The following is an 18403-nucleotide window of genomic DNA, read 5'->3' as shown; positions in this document are numbered from 1 at the left end:
ACATTTTGATTCTCTCTCCTTGTCCTGCCCTTTCTTCTTTCACTATTTCCTTCTATACCAGTGTTTAGTTTTTAATCAGTTCCCCTGATCCCCTCCTTTATTGTACTTCCCTTTCTCCCCTCTCCCTTCTTATTCTCCTCTTATTCTTCTTTAGGGTCTTTTTTCAGCTACTTCTCCCACCTCACCCCTGCTCTCTCCCTTCCTAGTGTTGCTTCCCTCCCCACCAGTCCTTTTGTTTCCCTTCTACCTCTCTATATGGTGCGAATCAATTCTATGCCACAATGGATCTGATTGTTCTTCTCTCTTTAAGTTAATTTCAATGCATTTAAATGTTAAGTATTTCTTCTCTCCAATCTCTTTACCTTTCATATATATATATGTATATATATATATGTATATATGTATATATACACACACATACACACACATATATGTATGTATGTTATGTATATATACACACATACATATGCATATGTATGTATATATCTTCTATACACATATATATGACAAATCTATATATACGCGCGTGCGCACACACAGTTGTTTTTACATTGCCTTTCCCAATAGACTGTGAACTCCTTGAAAGTAGTGGATGTTTTTTGCCTTCATTTTTATCCTGTGTGTATTCTTTAATACTTGTAACACCATTCCTCCCTTCTATCACTATCTTGTTAATAAAATATATTTTATACTTAAATTACAACATAAATACACCAATTCTAACCCCATTAGCGAATCTCCCTAATTCATAAACATAAACAATAATGATCTAATCGATATTTGGGAGATCAGATCATAGTCAGGACTAGAACCTACATTTCTTATCTCCCCAACATCTGACCACATTGCCTCAAATCCATTTCTGCCTTTATCTGCCTATCCACAAAGTTATATCATAAAAGAAAAGGAGTGTCATTCATTTTCCTTCTCTTTTCCCTTGGTCCACCCAGTAATCATCTAAAAACATCTCTGCAAATATGAGGCAAAAGGTCTGCAACCTCAGGAAGAACTAAGAGCAGCTAGAAAACTACTGAGGATTCCATATTATAAAGGAATAGAGATGCCCCCAATTTTCTTAAAGAAATGAACTGGGTCACAGATCAGAATGGATACATGAATGGTTAAGCCACAGCACATGAGTGTTGGGGTTGTTGTTTTCCCCCTACTTCTGAAAGCTATAAAAGTAAACCAGGAAATCCAAGTGAAGGTCCTGTGAGTAATGATGTTCACAGAACTGTACCCATTGGATTGGAAATTCATAGCAAGGATTCAAGCTCAGTGTCTTAACTATTCTATAAGACACACAGTAGGAATAATAAGAGTACCATTCTCAGGACTTTTCATCTTGTAACCTAATTGGGACAAACACTGCCATTGGTACCTGTGAGCCACTCAGCACACTAATCTTCACTGCGTCAGGTCATGCCCAGTAAGTAAATTAAGACTGTGGAACTCTTTACTTATTCCAAAGACAGTCCACCTCTGCTATCACCCACACACACCTAGTCTATAATAATTCCTGCTGCTACTATTTCTGCACTAGCAAAATTATCACACAGTTTTACTTACAGAAATGAATTCCTCCTTTTATTCTCCAAAATACCTTGACTGCACTACTGTAGTCTAGCCACAAGGAGGCACCAGCACTTCTGCTTCTTGAGCCAAAGGGACATTTTCTCAAGATGAGACCTTAAAGGTCCTGCCCATGTTTTAGCAAATCAGTTGAGGTATTGTTACCTACATATCATATAGTAAAGGTACCTCAAAGTATACAAATGACCACATTTGGGAGGACCTACATAAATAACAACCTGTATTTTATCTGTATGAAAGCCTCCCCAATTCCTCCCAAAATATGGAATCTCCTAAAGTTTAAACCCTTCCTAAATCTTAAAAATTATGTCATGAGCCAAGATGGCTTCATATGAAGATAAAAATTGGGATTTGGATGCAATGAGGAAGTGAATTATTAAAGAGAAAGATGAGAGTGAACCAAAGTGACTGTTCCAAAAGATAAAAAATAAAAAGCAACAGGGATGGCCAAGCACAAATAAGTCAATCATAAGACAAAACTAGGAACTTATTTTGTTTTGGATTTTTCCTGACTTGTACAGAAAAGAGGGCTAATGTATGGGGAAATGATAGCACATACTATCGGGTAGAATGGAAAATCTCTGTGCAGAATCTGAAGGATAAAAAATGGTTATATGATAATCCAGAATATGGAACATAGAATGATGAGAATTTTAATACTAGAAGAAATCTTACTACCTAGCACAACTCATTTTACAGATGAGCAACTCTCAGCCACTTTGGTGCTGCCCTCATTAAATACCCTAGATTAGTACTGTACCAAGTACCTGCATTATGTAAATTTGACTTTGCATAAAGAATTCCAACAGAAATCCACATTTCAAAAAAACACTTCCGGTAAACTTGGAAGTACAGTACTGTGCTCTCTCTCTGCTCCTGCCCCTTGGTTAAGTTCCGCACCCCACAGCTTTCCACCCTATCCTAGCCAAAAAAAATAAAAAATTCTCCAAGCCATTCATGTAGATTGTTGCTACCTACAGATCAAGGGCTTGCCTTGAAACCTCCAGTGCCCAGAAAGGAGACCCTTGACCTTACCTCCCTCCTCTGTGTCATGCCCCCCATGTCTGTCTTCATCATGCTTCCCCTTCCATAAGCAAATTTACATTATGTAAAAATTATGTAAAAAAAAATAGAGGTCTATGGAACAGTACATTTATATAAAGCAGTAGTTCCCAAACTTTTTTGGCCTACCACCCCCTTTCCTGAAAAAATATTACTTATTACTTTTTCAATTTTAATAGCAATTAATAGGAAAGATAAATGCACCTGTTGCCATCACCGTCCCTCTGGATCGCTGCAGCACCCACCAGGGGGCAGTGGCACTCACTTTGGGAACCACTGCTATAAAGCAAGAACTATCTGTGGTAGAAAGAATATTAAATCTGGAATCTAAATTCTTGGTTAAATCCCAACTCTGCTATTTACTACTTGTGTAATAGCACTCTGCAAGTCATTTTAAATTTCTTAGCATGTCTCCTTGTTTGTAAAATGAAGTGGGTGGGCTATACATCTAAGTCCCTTCCAGCTCTAAATCCTACCCTAGTCCTAAACTATCCTGTATACTATGACCAGCTGACCAATCTTGATTTTCCTTTAAAATTGTTCTTATGTTACCTAGATGAAAAACCTCTATGACTTTCCACTGACTATAAGATAAAGTCAAAATTTTTTAGCCTAGCATTCAAGGCCATCAATAATTTGGCCTCTATCTTTCTAGACTCTCTTATAGTCCTTTCATTTTCAGGTCAAACTTGTTTATTTCCTTGCACCAGACATCCTTATGCATTTCTACTTTCATATTTTCATTCATTTTGTTTTCCCAATATGGACTAGAAAACAAATTTTACTTTTTCTCCATTTACCCAAGTCTTACACATTCTCCAAGGTCTAATTCAAATCTAATCCTCCATGAAACATCTTCTAACCACTCTTCACTACCCTCAAAAGGCCTCCCTTTTTCTGAACTTCTATATCAATTATTTCTTATATTATTCATTTGCATTTATAGGCTACTGTTGTGCTATTATCTTTTAAGTATATTTCCTATATCCCTAAATAAAATGTAAGCTCCCTAACATTAGTTACCTTTTGGTGACTGCACTGTAATGTTATAGTAATATTCAAAATATTATATTAAATATTCAAACTGAAGTACAAAAACGTTAAATGACTTGTCCAAGTTCCCCTAATTATTACAACAGAGCAAGGACTAGCAACCAAGTCTCCTAAACTCTTAGATCAGTGGTCTTTCCAATAGACAATAACAATAATAATTATTTAGTGGCATGCATGACATTCAGTTGGGCAGTTACCCTGCTTCAAAATCCAGGGATTAAAATCTCAATGTAAATATACATAATTTAAAGAAGAAGATATTTACAGGTAAACCAAGTCTTGGGCAGTGAGGTAGAGGCTTAGTAGATAGAGTACTAGGCCTGGAGTCAGGAAGAGTCATATTCTTGAGTTCAAATTTGGGCTTAGATACTTACTAGCTATATGACCCTGGGTAAGTCGCTTAACTCTGTTCACCTCAGTTTCCTCATCTATAAAATGAATTGGAAAGGAAATAACAAGCCACTCCAGTATCTTTGCCAAGAAAACCCCAAATGGGGTCACGAAGAGTCAAACACAAATGAAATGCAACAACAACAACAAAGTTTAACTACAACATTCAGAACTGGCAACAAAAGTTATACTAGTACTTTCAAAACTGTGAACAGAACAACTGTGGTCCAAGTCAAAATGAATATAGGGAAGAAATGGAAAAAGAACATACAGGAAATTTAAATGGAAGGAGGATCTATAAAAAAAATCATACTCCCAAAAAAGGATGCTGTGAAATAGAACAAAAAGAGATTGGAAGATGGTGAGAAAAAAAAAATAACACTGTGGGATCCATTGGAATAAAGTTTAATTCAGACATTAATTCCAGTCTTTTTATACATTTTATGTCTAGTTATCACCAACTGGATGTATGATTTCTCTGCCGAACATCTTTTCCATCTCTGTATAGAATAATAAGGTTAATGTGGTTGTAAGACAGTTGGCATGTATATTTCCCAGCCAACAAGGACTAGGAAGGATAAACATCAAACTTTTTTTGATTGATATTTCTGTTTTAACTTTGATAAAAGCAAAGAAGAAAGTGAGGGAAAGTGTTCAGGTTCCATCTGGCCCATTTGAAACTGAGGTGGGAGGTTTCAGATTCCTTGAAAATAAAAAGGATCTGAACTTGGGAAAAGGCTATAAAAAGGAGGTGATGAAAAAAAAAAAAAGCTTGTATAACAATCAGATGTCCTGAATAAGCTCAAGAACATTCCAGCATATGGAAAATGGACATTTCAAGGTACTGGGTATATCAGATTACTGGACAATTAAGACCCAAGATGGGGTAGGACTGACCTTGGAAAGAACTAGGAAATTTCATTCATGATCCCAGTAATCCTATATATAATTCTTTGGGGAATATGTTCAATAAAATCGCCACCTAAAAACAATACCCTCAAGTAGTTTAGAAATCAAACCAACCAGGAGTCCTCCAGCCAAGGAGATGATCCAGGCCTAAAACAGACTTCCCAAGGCAGCTTATAAGCTTCCAACTCTAGTCTTGAAGACTAGAGAGTAAGGAGTCCCACTATGTCAAATGTTATCTACAATGCAAATAGAAGGTAATTTCAGCATTCTATGTATTTTATGCCATGTAGATCTAATCAATGAATGACAGTTGCATAATGTTACATGTTACTAGGTAAAATATTTTAAGTTACACATGAAAGTTGAATGCTAAAAACAAGAGGAAAAAAACATAAATACTGCACATATAAAGTAAAGCTGGGATATATGCAGAAAGCAGATTTTTGGCAAAATACAATACCCATTCCTGTTTAAAAACTCTAGAAAGCATAGGAATAAATGAAGCTTTTCTTAAAATGATAAGTAATATCTACCCCAAAACTGAGAGCAAATAATATCTTTAATAAGGATAAACTAGGTACCTTTCTAGTTGGGGGAGGAGGCAAGGATGTCTATTATCATCATTATCATTCAATATACTATTATACTAGAAATACTAACTCTAGGAGTAAAACAAGAAAAAAAGAAATTGAAGAAACAGGCATAGGCAAAAAGGAAACAAAACTATCACTTCTAGTAGATGATATGATGGATTACTTAGGGAACCCTAGATAGTCAACTCAAAAACTAATCAAAACAATTAAAAACTCAAGGAAAATTGTAGGTTATAAAATATCTCTATATTTCACACAAACCATCTCTATATTTCTTTATATCACCAAATAAAACTGAGCAGGAAGAGATAGAGAAATTTAAATTCCATTTAAAATTTATATTTAAACTCCATTTAAAATAACTATGGATACATGGCCTGTTGGGGATATTACTGGGGATGTGGACACTAAATGATAACTCTATCCAACTATCAATAATATGGAATTAGGACTTGATCAATGATACATGTAAAACTCAGTGGAATTGTGCGTCGGCTAAGGGGGGCTAGGGGTTTGGGGGAAGAGGGAAAGAACACGAAATATGTAACTAGGAGAAAATATCCAAAATAAAAAAAATATTAAAAAATAAAATAAAATAAAATAAAATAACTATGGATAGTATAAAATATTTGGGAATCTATCTGCTGAGACTCATAGAAAAAAGTATATGAATACAATTATAAAGCAAACTTCTTACAAATAAAGACAGACCTAAGCAAATGGAGAAATATTAATTGCTCATGTAGGCTAATTCAATCTAATAAAAATGGAAACACTACCTAAATTAATTTATTTATTCAGTACCATACTAAACAAACTCCAAAGAATCATCTAACAGAGCAGTGATGGCAAACCTTTCAGAGACAGAGTGCCAGGCCCTGCCCCCACCCCACCCCCAGACAGAGTGCCATGCCCAGCCCCCCCAGAGACCTTATGTGGTGCCCCTCCCCCCCACTGAGTGCTGGGCATGCCCCACCCCTCTTACCCCAGACAGGGAAGGGAGAAAGCGCTCCCAGTGGGCCATTGGGTGGAGGGGTAGGGTAAATGAGGAATGTCCTCAGTGTGTATGGAATGGGAGAGAGAAGTGCTCGAGTGCTCTGCTCCCCTCCAGCTCTGCTGCCTGTGAGCCACCCACCTTCCCCCCTGTGCACTCCCACTGAGTTGCTGGGCAGAGGGGTGGGGGATGTGAAAAAATGTCTTCAGGCCTTTCTAGTAATGAACCTGTGAGGAAGAATGGGGGGGGGGTGCCCACATGCCCAAAGAGAGCACTCTGTGTGCCATGCCATCTTTGGCACTCATACCATAGGTTTGCCATCACTGTTATAGAGTGAGAAAAAATAACAAAAATCCATCTGAAGAAACAGAAAGTAAAGAATATCAATGAAATGGAATCAAAGCAGAAAAAATCGGAATCTGAGATCTGGTCCTAATAGTAACAGATCTCAAACTATGCTACAGAGCTGTAATCATCAAAACAATGTTACAGGTAAGAAACAGGCATGTGGAAAAATGGAACAGATTAGGTACATAACATACAGAAGCAAATGAACACAGTAAAGTAGTGCTAGAAAAAGCCAAAGATCATGGGTATTGGGGCAAGAACTCACTATTCAACAAAGACTAACTGGAAAACAATTTGAAAGAAACTATATCAATAGTCCAATATTCTAGACCAAAACAGATCAAAAGCTCACTCTACCTACCAACATAAGCTCAAAATGGATATGTGATTAGACATAAAGGGTAATATCATATGCAAATTAGTGGAACATGGAAGAAATTACCTGCCAGATCCATGGACAGAGGAAGAGTTTAAGACCAAATTTGTTGGAAGTAAAATGGGTCATCTTGATTATATAAAATTTAAATTTTTGCACAAAGTCCAAGCAGCTAAAATTAAAATATAAAAAAAAACCTTTTTAACAAATTTCTCTGATAAAGGTTTCATTTCCAAGCTATATAGGACACTGATTCAAATTTATAAGAAAAGGAGCCATTCCCAAAACAAAATTTTGATCAAGGATATGAATAGTTTTCAGAGAAAGAAGTCTAAGCTATTAATAACTAGATGAAAAAGTGCTCCAAATCACTAATAATTAGAGAAATGCAGATTAAAATAACTCTCTGTGAGGCACTACTTTGTACCCATCATATTGGCAAAGATGACAAAGAAGAAAAATTAAAAATCCTGAAGAGGCTATGGGAAAACAGGTATACTAATTCACTCTTGGTGGAGCTGTGAACTAATCTAGTAACTCTAGAAAGCAATTTAGAACTATGCCTAAAAAGCTATTAAACTATGCATATCCTTTGACCCAGCAATACCACTTCTAAGACTATATCCCTAAAGAGGAAAAGGACTTATATGTACAAAAGTATTTATGGCAGTTTCTTCATAATTGGCAAAGAATTGTAAACTTGGGGAATATCCACCAGTTGGGGAATGGCTGAACAAGTTATTGTATATGAATGTAATAGAATATTATTGTGCTGTAAAGAAATGATGAAGGGGATGGTTTCAGAAAAATCTGAGAAGACCTGTGTATGAACCTATGCAAAATGAAGTGATATCCTAACAGTTTATACAATAACAACAAAATTGAAAAGATAATCAGTTTGGGGCAACTCTGATCAACACAATGACCAGCCATTAATTCCAAAAGACTCATGATGAAAATCATGTTATTCACCTCCAGCTAACTCTGGTTATCTCATATTACAGACTGAAGCATATTGTCCCTTTCTTTTTCTTTATTTTTTTTTTGGAAATGGCAGAGGAATTAATTTTACCTGACTAAACATATTTGTAATGGGTAAAAAGAAATAATCTCATCTATCCTATTTTAGGAGCTGCTACTTAGAGAGTATACATTTTACAAGGGTGGAGAAAAACTTAAGTGAAGTTTACAAAATGAAAGTATAAAGGAACACTAATTATAAGATAAACAAAAGCAAGAATTTTTCTTGAGAAAAATTATAAATAGTAATAATCAAGTATCTTCTTGAAGAAAGGTTATATATATATGTCTATATATATATACTTAAAAAGATAAGGATTTGAATGAAAATTATACAAGTGATCAATGGAACTGAAGAAGTAAAGAAAAAAGGAAAACTTTATTAAGAAAAATGGGGCCCTCAACTAGGGAATGGCTGAAAAGTTGTAGTATGTGGTTATAAGGGAATATTATTGTGCCATAAGAAATGTTGTACAGGATGAGTTAGAAAAACCTGGAAAAACTAATATGAACTGATTGAAATGTGAAGTGAGCAGAACCAGGAGAACAATGTTTACAGTAACAGAAAAACTGTATGATGATCATCTGTAAAGGACTAAATTATTAACAGCAAAGTAAATTTCCAAGATATATCCTTCCCACAACTCATGATAAAATATGCTCTCCATAGCCAAAGAAAGAACTGTTGGAGTCTGATTGCAGATCAAAGTATGTCATCTTCCACTTTATTTCATTCATGATATTTTTATTATATATATACATATATATACATATGATATGTGTCTTCTTATCATGACATGAACAATATGGAAATATGTACTTACATGATAGTGCTAGTATAACCTATACCAGACTATTTATCAGAGGGGATGGTGGAGAGGGAGAGAGAATCTAAATTGTAAAATGTCAGAAAACAAATGTCAAAAATTTTTTCTACATATAATTGAAAAAAATTTAAGAACACAAATAAAATAAAAATTTGAAAATAAATCTGAAAAAAAAAAGACTAGACTCCCCAAGACGTGGGGGTTATGCCAAGAGTTACTGTGTGAACCTAGCGATTTGCAAATTTGAGAATTACTAAGATCTAACATTCAGGCACTGAATCTCCTAGAACAGTATTTCCTAAAGTGGGTACCACCGCCCCCTGGTGGGTGCCTGCAGCGATCCAGGAGGACGGTGATGGCCACAGGTGCATTTATCTTTCCTATTAATTGCTATTAAAATTTTTTAAAAATTAATTTCCAGGGGGCTAAGTAATATTTTTTTCTGGAAAGGGGGCGGTAGGCCAAAAAAGTTTGGGAACACTGTCCTAGAAGTTTTCCTTATCTTGATATTCCTTGGGTAAAGAAGAACACAACCACCATGAATCCTGAAGCTATAAGGCTGGAGTCACAGCATGGACCAAATCTGAACCTTGTCAACTCTTCTTTGCTGTTGCTTGGGTAGTGCAAGTCCAAAGTGAATGGAAAATGTGTGTTCAGAAGCCTCGAGTGGCTTTATCTTCCAGGATATTTGATGTTAAAGCTCTTGTGATGCATGCATTTCCAATTGAAACAAAGATTGCCCCATCCACAATGGACTCAGAGTTCACTGAATGCCTGTGTGAGAACTGGTAATTTATTCAATTTTAGTGAAACACAGATATTCTAAGCTTTATTTTGGAGATTTCCTTGGAGAAAAAGATTCAAGTGCTAGGGCACAAATCAGAGAAATATTCACTATCTTGGGATCAAATTCCCCAGAATCAAACCTGATCTGTGTGAGTCCAGAGCTCATGTGAGCAAAAGAGACAAGACTTCACAAAAGGAAAAAAAGAGCACTTAAATTTGTATCTGGGAGTAATGTGAATAAACACACATTTAAAATACTTAACTAGCTTCTTTCTAGTCAAAAATGCTTGATTAATTCCCTTATAAAAATATTTACCAAACTCCCAGTATTTAGCAGGTATTTATTTGCACTGCCATCATGGAAGGGTAGAATAGGGAGCTTCTGGACTTTTTACTCAAAAGGCCACAATGGGGTGGTCATAACTTTGTCACTGCATGATTTGATAAATTACTTCATCTCTCATGGGGAAAAAAAAAGGAATAAAAATGGGCATAGCTAATGAAGGTATAAAAGACAGGGTCATTTTTGTTTATTGTTAACATTTTCAAGGTAAGTTACTGAAATGTGATAAAAAATAACAATGAAAGAGAAAATGGCCTACCAGTATGAGATCTGAGACTATACTACAAAGCCATAACCATAAGAACAATTTGGTACCAGGTAAGAAATAGAAAGGTTTATCAGTGAAATAGATTAGATACACAAGATCCAAAAGCAAATGAGCTCAATAGTCTAGTGTTGGATAAACCCAAAGCTCTAAGCTATTTGGGAAAACTGGAAAGCAATCTAACAGAAATTACATACAGGCCAACATCTAACAGTCTCCCAAGAAAAGTTCCAAATAGGTACATGATTTAGACATAAAGAGTTGACATCATAAATTATAGGAAAATGGAAGTAATTCCCTCTCAGATTTATGGAAAGGGGAAGAGCTTGTGTCCAAACAAGAGATGGAGAAGATCACAGGAAGTAAAATGAGTAACTTTCAATACATAAAATTGAAAAGTTGCAGCTAAAATTAGAAAAGCATAAAATTGGGGCACTGATGGTAGTGTAAATCAAGTTTATCCAATAAGGTCTTATTTCTAAGATACATACAGAACTAAATTCAAATTTATAAAAAATAAGAATCATTCCCCAACTGACAGCCAAAGAACATGAAATGGCGGATTTCAGAGAAAGAAATCCAAACTATCCATAGCCAAATGAAAAAAATTCTCTAAGTCACTAATAATTAGAAAAATGCAAATTAAATCAATTCTGATCCATCAGAATGGCAAAACTAACCCAAAAAAAAGGGGGGTGGGAAATAGCAAATATTGAAGAACTATGAGAAAACAGGTATATCAGTCCATTGTTGGTGAAGCAGTGAACTTGTCACTATTCACAATTTTGGAACTATGTCCAAAAAGCTATACTAGGTCTATAAGCCATAAGGACTAAAGAAAGAAGAAAATGTACAAAATATTTATAGCAACTCTTTTTTTGGTAGTAAGGAACTGGAAGCTGAGAGGAAGGTGCTCATCAATTAGGGAAATTAAATGAGCAAGTATTTATCAAGTGCCTACTATGTACAGGCACTCTGCTAAGTGAGCGCTTTATAAATGTTATCTCATATTTGATCCTCTTAACAACCCTAGGAGGTAGGTGCTATTATTATCCCCATATTACAGTTTAGGAAAGTGAGACTGACAGAAGGTAAATGACGTGCTCAGGATCACACAGCCATTATGTGTCTGAGGCCACATTTGAACTCAGGTCTTCCTGAATCCAGGCTCATTACTCTACATGGCACAACCTAGCTGCTTCGACAAGTGATGGTATATAAACATGATGGAATACTATCAGGTTGTAAGAAATGATGAAGGGGATGGTTTCACAGGAACCTGAGAAGACTTGTATGAACTGATACAAAATGAAGTGAGCAAAACCAGGAGAAAAATGTATACAATAACAGCAATATTATAAAGGCAAACAACTTTGAAAGACTTTAGAAACTATAAACAACTCAGAACTCAGTGACAAACCACAATTCCAGAGAAGGCAAGATAAAGCATGCTACCTACCTCTAGAGAGAGAGGTGATGGGTTCGGAATGGGTACATGTATGCACACAAAGATATATACACAGAGAATAGCAATAAAGAGAGAAAAGAAAGTAAATAAATAAATTTTAGTATTTTAAGAATCCCCACTTATATGCCTTTCAGGAATCATCTTTTCAATTAAAAAAACCTAGGAGAGTAATTATTACTGTAAATATTAAAGAATTTTAACTAATATGGAGAGAAGATTATAGACAAAGGGAATATAATTCTTACAACACCAACACAGCACAGTGTATAGATCTGGTCTTGGAACAAAAAAAACCTGCATGCAATAATAGATGAAGACTATAGTGAGCAGAACCAAGAAAACAATTTACATAATAACAGAGAAAACAAAATAAAAGTAAAAACAAATAGCCTTGAAAGACATAAGAACTTTGATCAATTCAATGGCCAACCACAACACCTTTTTCCTTAATGACTTCAGTTTCATGTTACCCACCTCCCATCAGAAAGGTTATGGATACAAGATACAGAAAGAGATATACATTTTTGGATATGGTCAAATTGGGAATTTGTTTTGATTCACTATGCATATTTGTTATAAGGATTTGGTTTGATTGAATTGAATTTTGCTTTCCTCTCTTTTGGGTGAGAGGCAGGAGAAAAGAAAATAAATGATCATTAACTGAAAAAAAAATTTTTAAATAACGGATTTCACTCAAATCCAATTCTTGATACCCATTGGCTGTGTGATTCTGGACAAGTCATTTAACCTATCAGTATTCTAGTCAACTATTTAAGGCTAAACATTGCAGAGAAGATGCCAACCTTCACTGATGAGAGTTTTCTTATCTGGGTACTCCCAATATCAATAAAATCAGACAGGTCCCTCCCTATCTCTATTGTCTATAATTCTACAATACAGAAGAGTTGTCAACAGGAAAGAACATAACATTGGCAAAACTGTTCTCTTCTCCAAAAACAAAATAGAAAACTTCTTTGTCACTGAAAGTGGTCAAGCACAGACATAGATGGCCATTTGTATAGGATGATGCAGAGGAGATTCTCAGGACAGGTGGAAGGTTGGACTATATGAGCTCTAAGATCATTCCTAACTCTAAATCTATAAACTCAATTTCCCCATGTGTGAAGTGAAGGAAAACAAGTCTTGTTCCCTGCTTCCTATACCAGCTGATTAGAAAGACAAAGGGAAATGGTCTATTGGCTCTAAGAGACAGATAAATGTAATGCATCACCATACAGAAGTCCATTTATAAACTTTCTTCTTACCACATACTTGAACAAACCCAAAAGGGAAAAGTCGCTGTGTCTGTCCCAGAGAGCCATAGTGGAAAGCCTGGCGCCAGTCTTCAATAAGAGCAGGGAAGGTGCAGTTATACAAATCAGTGTTATAGTATGCATTACTCTCTCCTGAAAACAATAATAAATATAAGGAATGAGGAACAATCCTGTAAGGACAGAGTTGGGAACTAAACAACAGCCTACATACTCACCCTGGTACCATACCACTCCTTTTAATGTCATATTGAGTAGGGGATGGATCATTGAATTCCAAAGTATGGAGTGGTCAGTGGGGCCATTATATAGACTGGGGAAACAAAGCCTGGAATGAGACACAATGGGAACACCAGACACTGGTTAAGATAGAGCCCTACCCAACTTTCATTTCAGTGCTATTTTCTAATAAAAAGTATTAGCTCTCAAATTCAAAGGAAATTGAACCATACTTTCAAGTATAAGGTGACAAATCTCTATCTATCCTACATGGGAAAGTATTTTCTCCCATAATCTTAAAAAGTTTTTGTAAATATCAGACTATATCATTTAACCAACCCATCGTCCAAATTTAAAGAGCTGAGGTCTAGTCAATATGGTATCGTCTTCTGGGTCAGCACACACAGGCAGAAGTTGGCAGATTGCTTGTGAGCCCCTATTTCCCAGGCTAATGCTCCTTTCATACTACAACTTGAAACTTCTGTTTCAGTTAACAATCTTCATGCTCTCACATCCAAACCTTTAAACAAAATGTCTTAAATATACTAAATAATCTCCCCCAATCCTACTAATCATACATCTTCTCTTCCTTCCTTTAAACAATTCAAGGCCCATCTCTCTTCCAGTCTTCCCGGATTTTCTGATCCATTTCTACAACCTATTAGCACACTATCTGGCCTACCTTTCCTGACATGAATTTTTGTTCTTATACATATTTCTGATTAAATAGATAGATATGCATGTCTCAATTCCACCAACAGACTCGAAGCTCAGTAAAAGCAAAGGCCATGTCTATTCTTAATGAACATCTCAAGTGTCTAACAACAATAATAACTTGTACATTCATATATAGCCTTGCTGACTGACATCTTAAGGAAAACAATGATATGCATGTGACTATAGGGCATATCTTCTCCCAGATCTTTGATTCTTCTTAGGGAACCCATTCAATCAGGGTCAGTATTCTAAATTCATTCAGGCCAAGTCAATAAGTATTTATATGCAATAAGTACTGTGCTAAGCTCTGAGGATACAAAGAAAGGCAGAAACACCATGCTTGACATCAAGGGACTTACTCCAATACAGAAGACAAATGCAAATAACTATGTACACATATAAATGCAATGTAAATGGAAGGTAATTTCAGAGAGAAAACCCCAGGAAAAGGTTAAAGGATCTTGCAGACTTATGTCTTTGAAAGAAACTAGGAAGCAGAAGTGAGAAAAGAAAGCATTCTACACACAAGAAATGAGTAAGGAAATGGGAGTATTCTGGTCAAGGAATAGCAAAAGACCAGTGCAACTTGATCTTAGAGTGGTGAGGGGTCAAGTATCAGAAGAGGGAGAAGGGTAGGAATGAGCCAAGTTGTAAAAGGACTTCAAAAACCAATCAGAGGACTTGATATTTGAACCTGATTCCTTACTGTTTTTCTTCCATTGTGACCCCACAGGATTGCAAAGACCGCCAAGATGACCAGGCTTCTATAGGTGTTCCACTCCAGCTGGAGGAGACCAACCCAATAGGATACTTCAGAGTATCATACATATAGCGCCCAAACAGCCAGCATACTGCTGAATAATAAGTAAAATTTCCATGGCCCAAGTTTTCTGTCCAAAGAAACAAAGGAAAACAATCAGAGATATCAGAAATGAGTGCAAACCTCATCAACTAGAAGCGGTCTGGGTAAGAGGTACAGGAATCATACAAAGAAAACAATAAAATAAAACTTTAGCCACCCTTTTATCCTCTCCAGAACTGTTCAAAGGTAAGATGTTTGAGGGACAGGGAACAGAACTTCACTCGAGCCCTAAAAATCTTCAACTGCAAATTTTGATTCATTTTTCTTGTCCTTGTCAACAAGTAATGTGGTTTGTTCTTTCAAATTTTCACAAGGGGGAATCTCTAAAAAACAGAAAAATATATCATAGAATCTTAAGTTTTTAGAGCTAAAATTTCACTGATACTTGAATTTTGTTTACTGTGGAAAGGTGAAAGCATTAATCATTAATATTTATTTTCATTTAGCATCTCTAAGAACTGAAAATATTTGTTCTCATAAAGAAAATTATAAACATCTCCATCTAGAACATAATTAAATGTCAATGTTTTAAATTCAGTAAAATATTGTATTTTGCTAAATATTTTCCAATTACATTAAAAAATATTTTAACATTTATCACTTTTAAATTCTGAGTTCCCCTCTGTCACTTAATTTAGTCTTTCAATCTTGAAAACAATCACTCATCTAAGGATCTAAAAGCATTGTAGTCAAGGAAATACTTTTTCTTAAAGTTTCCCTATATCTCTTATAGGCTCATCAAAATTTAAAAATTCAGGTCCCCTCTGCAATAGAAGAGAGGCAAAGAAGCCAAGAGCCCTTTTTCTGACCACTCCTATACTTCTGTCCCTATGTGTCACCCACATTCACTTCCGTTTGATTCTACCACTCCCCAAATTTCAATGGAACATAGATAAGAGGGAGACCAGCTAGAGCAGTCTCCCAGTTCTGCCTCAGCTTTGGGCTTCTGCCACATTGAGAAAAAGTGAATTGGAATAAAGACCATGCCTGGGATTAATGAGGGTAGACCAACCACATCATAGAAGCAAAGAACCACACTCCAGGTATCAAATCAGTGTGGAGGAGAAAGAGATAACCTCAGAAGACACTTACTTGGGGTAGGCAGAGACCATGGCAAATCAACTGAAGCGAGGTCCTCCAGCTCCTCTTTTGCCTCAACAAGAGCAACAGTGAGGATGCGGATAAATGGATAGGCAACAGCCTTTGCCTCCTCCTCAGAAGCATTAAAAATCTAAAGAACAGGTATGAATATTATGTATTATATCCTATGGGCTATATTAGTCTGATGGATGATTAAATACATTCTTACTATCTTGCCAAATTGCAAAAGCTAACGCTGATATGGGAAGTGAAGGATATGCAGAATTTGGAGCAAAATACCAAAAACATAAGACCACAAAAGGTCATAACCGAAAGGAAGGGATGTACTAATTGCGCAAGGTAATGATTAAAACATTATCAATATTGAAGGTAGCAAGACATGGATGGCTAAGAGGTATTTTAGATAAAAATGCATGTTTTCTTAGATAATTTGTTCATTAAACTTAGAAATCTTTCTTCTAAGAATTCATCTAAGTGTTGTTCTCTTGCACCCTGGCAGTGTGTTGAACATCAGGCATTTAAAAATAAATGTTTATTGAAATGATACTTGAATTGCTTTAAGTTTCAGGAAAAAATTATCCCATACACATGCCTTCTTTCTAAGTCCTCCTTACTCACCTCTCTACTTCCACTCAACCATCTCAGAATTCCCCCAGCTTCTTCAAAAACAAAAGACTAAAAGATGTATCAGGAAATGTGTTTATCATTCGCCTCAGGGATGAGGGGATCCAGCTGAGGTAAGGTTGCTGTTTTGGTGTGCATCGAAGGCTGGGACTTTTTCCATTGGCCACCAGCCACCAAGAGGGTGCAGCTGGCCTTCCTTCCCTCCCGCCCACCACAGAGAGAGTACAGCTGGCCCTCCAGCCCACAGCGCACCAGAAACAATAGAGCAGCCAGGGCGCCCCCACAGCGTATTTCATCCAAATGTGCTGCCCTCTGAATTGCCTCCTGACTTGCCACCAAGCCTGCCACAGCCAACAGAATAGCCATATACTAATGAAATGGCCACTGAAGCTAGCAGCAGCTCTGCATTGTAAGAGGGTCCCTAAGCTGCAACTGGCCTCATTGGTACCAAGACAATAACTGTGTGTGGAAATGAGAAAGCCTCCCACAAGAAATCCAGATCTGCCTATTCAGGATCTTGCCTGGTAATAAACATTAGATAGTAAGAACAAGATGAAGAAGGCACTCAATGCTTCTTCTGGCAGGGAGACTATTTTTTCAGCTGCAAGTACCTGTGAAAATCACCTCCCTGAAAATGCAGTCCTATACTAAAAGCACTAAGGAAGGATCTGATGCTGCTTCCATGGAAACATTGAATAAGGTCTCTCTCATTTCTCCCCTCCTCTCAACCACCCACACTAGCTTCCGCAGTGACTGGGAACTTGGGTGCTACATCGAAATGAGATGTCAGCTTGGGGAGGCAGAACAGGGGAGCGTGTTACTTGTCATTTAAGCCACTTGCCAGCACAATGGCTATGCAGAGCCCACGTAGTCAGGGAAGTTAGTGTTTTTCAGTGCAGCCAGCACACGGTACTGGATCCAATGACACTGTCTGGAAAGTATCCTTGTCTAAAATTATCGTGTCCATAATATTCATCCCCAAATTCAAAATCCACAGAAAGGAAAGTGTTAACAAAGATAAGGTATTTCTTACTATACACAGTGACAATCACTCCAGGATTTGGTATCCCATCCCAGCATCACTAGCCCCATTTGATGGAAGCATTTCCTCAGGGATATTGGCAGCAAACTTGGGAATAAAGAGATTTCAGAAAGATTTTCATTTAAATGACACTTAGTTTCCCTGCTGATGAAAGAGGAAGCCTACTCCATCTGCTGAGATCAGATTTCATCTCATCAAACACCTCAGTGTAATTATTTTTCTACCAAGTATTTAAATGAGGATGTAAATGAATACCAAGGTATTTGAAGTCATTAACGCCACTGCGGCTGGAAGAAAGCACCAGTATATCTCTAGGGATAGGACCCTGTTCACCATCAAAGCAGCTGCTCTCCTGTGTTCATTTTGTAACCTTTATAGCACATTCTTGAATTAATGAGGAAACATCAAGAATCGATTTCCATGGAGAATCTAGGCATGGGGTCTATGTGGGGAGTTCACTATGAAGGGTGTGTGGCGTGTGTGTGTGTGTGTGTGTGTGTGTGTGTCTGTGTGTGTGTGTGTGTGTGTGAGAGAGAGAGA

At 36.6% G+C, this 18403-nt stretch overlaps 1 protein-coding gene across 1 annotated transcript in view; it reads right to left on the bottom strand.

Annotated features, from left to right (window-relative positions):
* Positions 1–18403, bottom strand: part of SIAE (sialic acid acetylesterase) — a 52850-nt gene that overhangs the window by 7371 nt on the left and 27076 nt on the right. The window contains exons 4-7 of the mRNA XM_044668362.1: positions 16189–16327; positions 14941–15124; positions 13517–13611; positions 13300–13433 (exon numbers count right to left, since the gene is read on the bottom strand). Coding sequence (XP_044524297.1) covers positions 13300–13433; positions 13517–13611; positions 14941–15124; positions 16189–16327 — 552 coding nt within the window. The remainder of the gene's footprint in view (positions 1–13299; positions 13434–13516; positions 13612–14940; positions 15125–16188; positions 16328–18403) is intronic.

Source organism: Gracilinanus agilis, chromosome 3, assembly GCF_016433145.1.
Source record: "Gracilinanus agilis isolate LMUSP501 chromosome 3, AgileGrace, whole genome shotgun sequence".
NCBI lineage: Eukaryota > Metazoa > Chordata > Mammalia > Didelphimorphia > Didelphidae > Gracilinanus > Gracilinanus agilis.
This window is presented reverse-complemented; position numbering and strand designations above follow the sequence as displayed.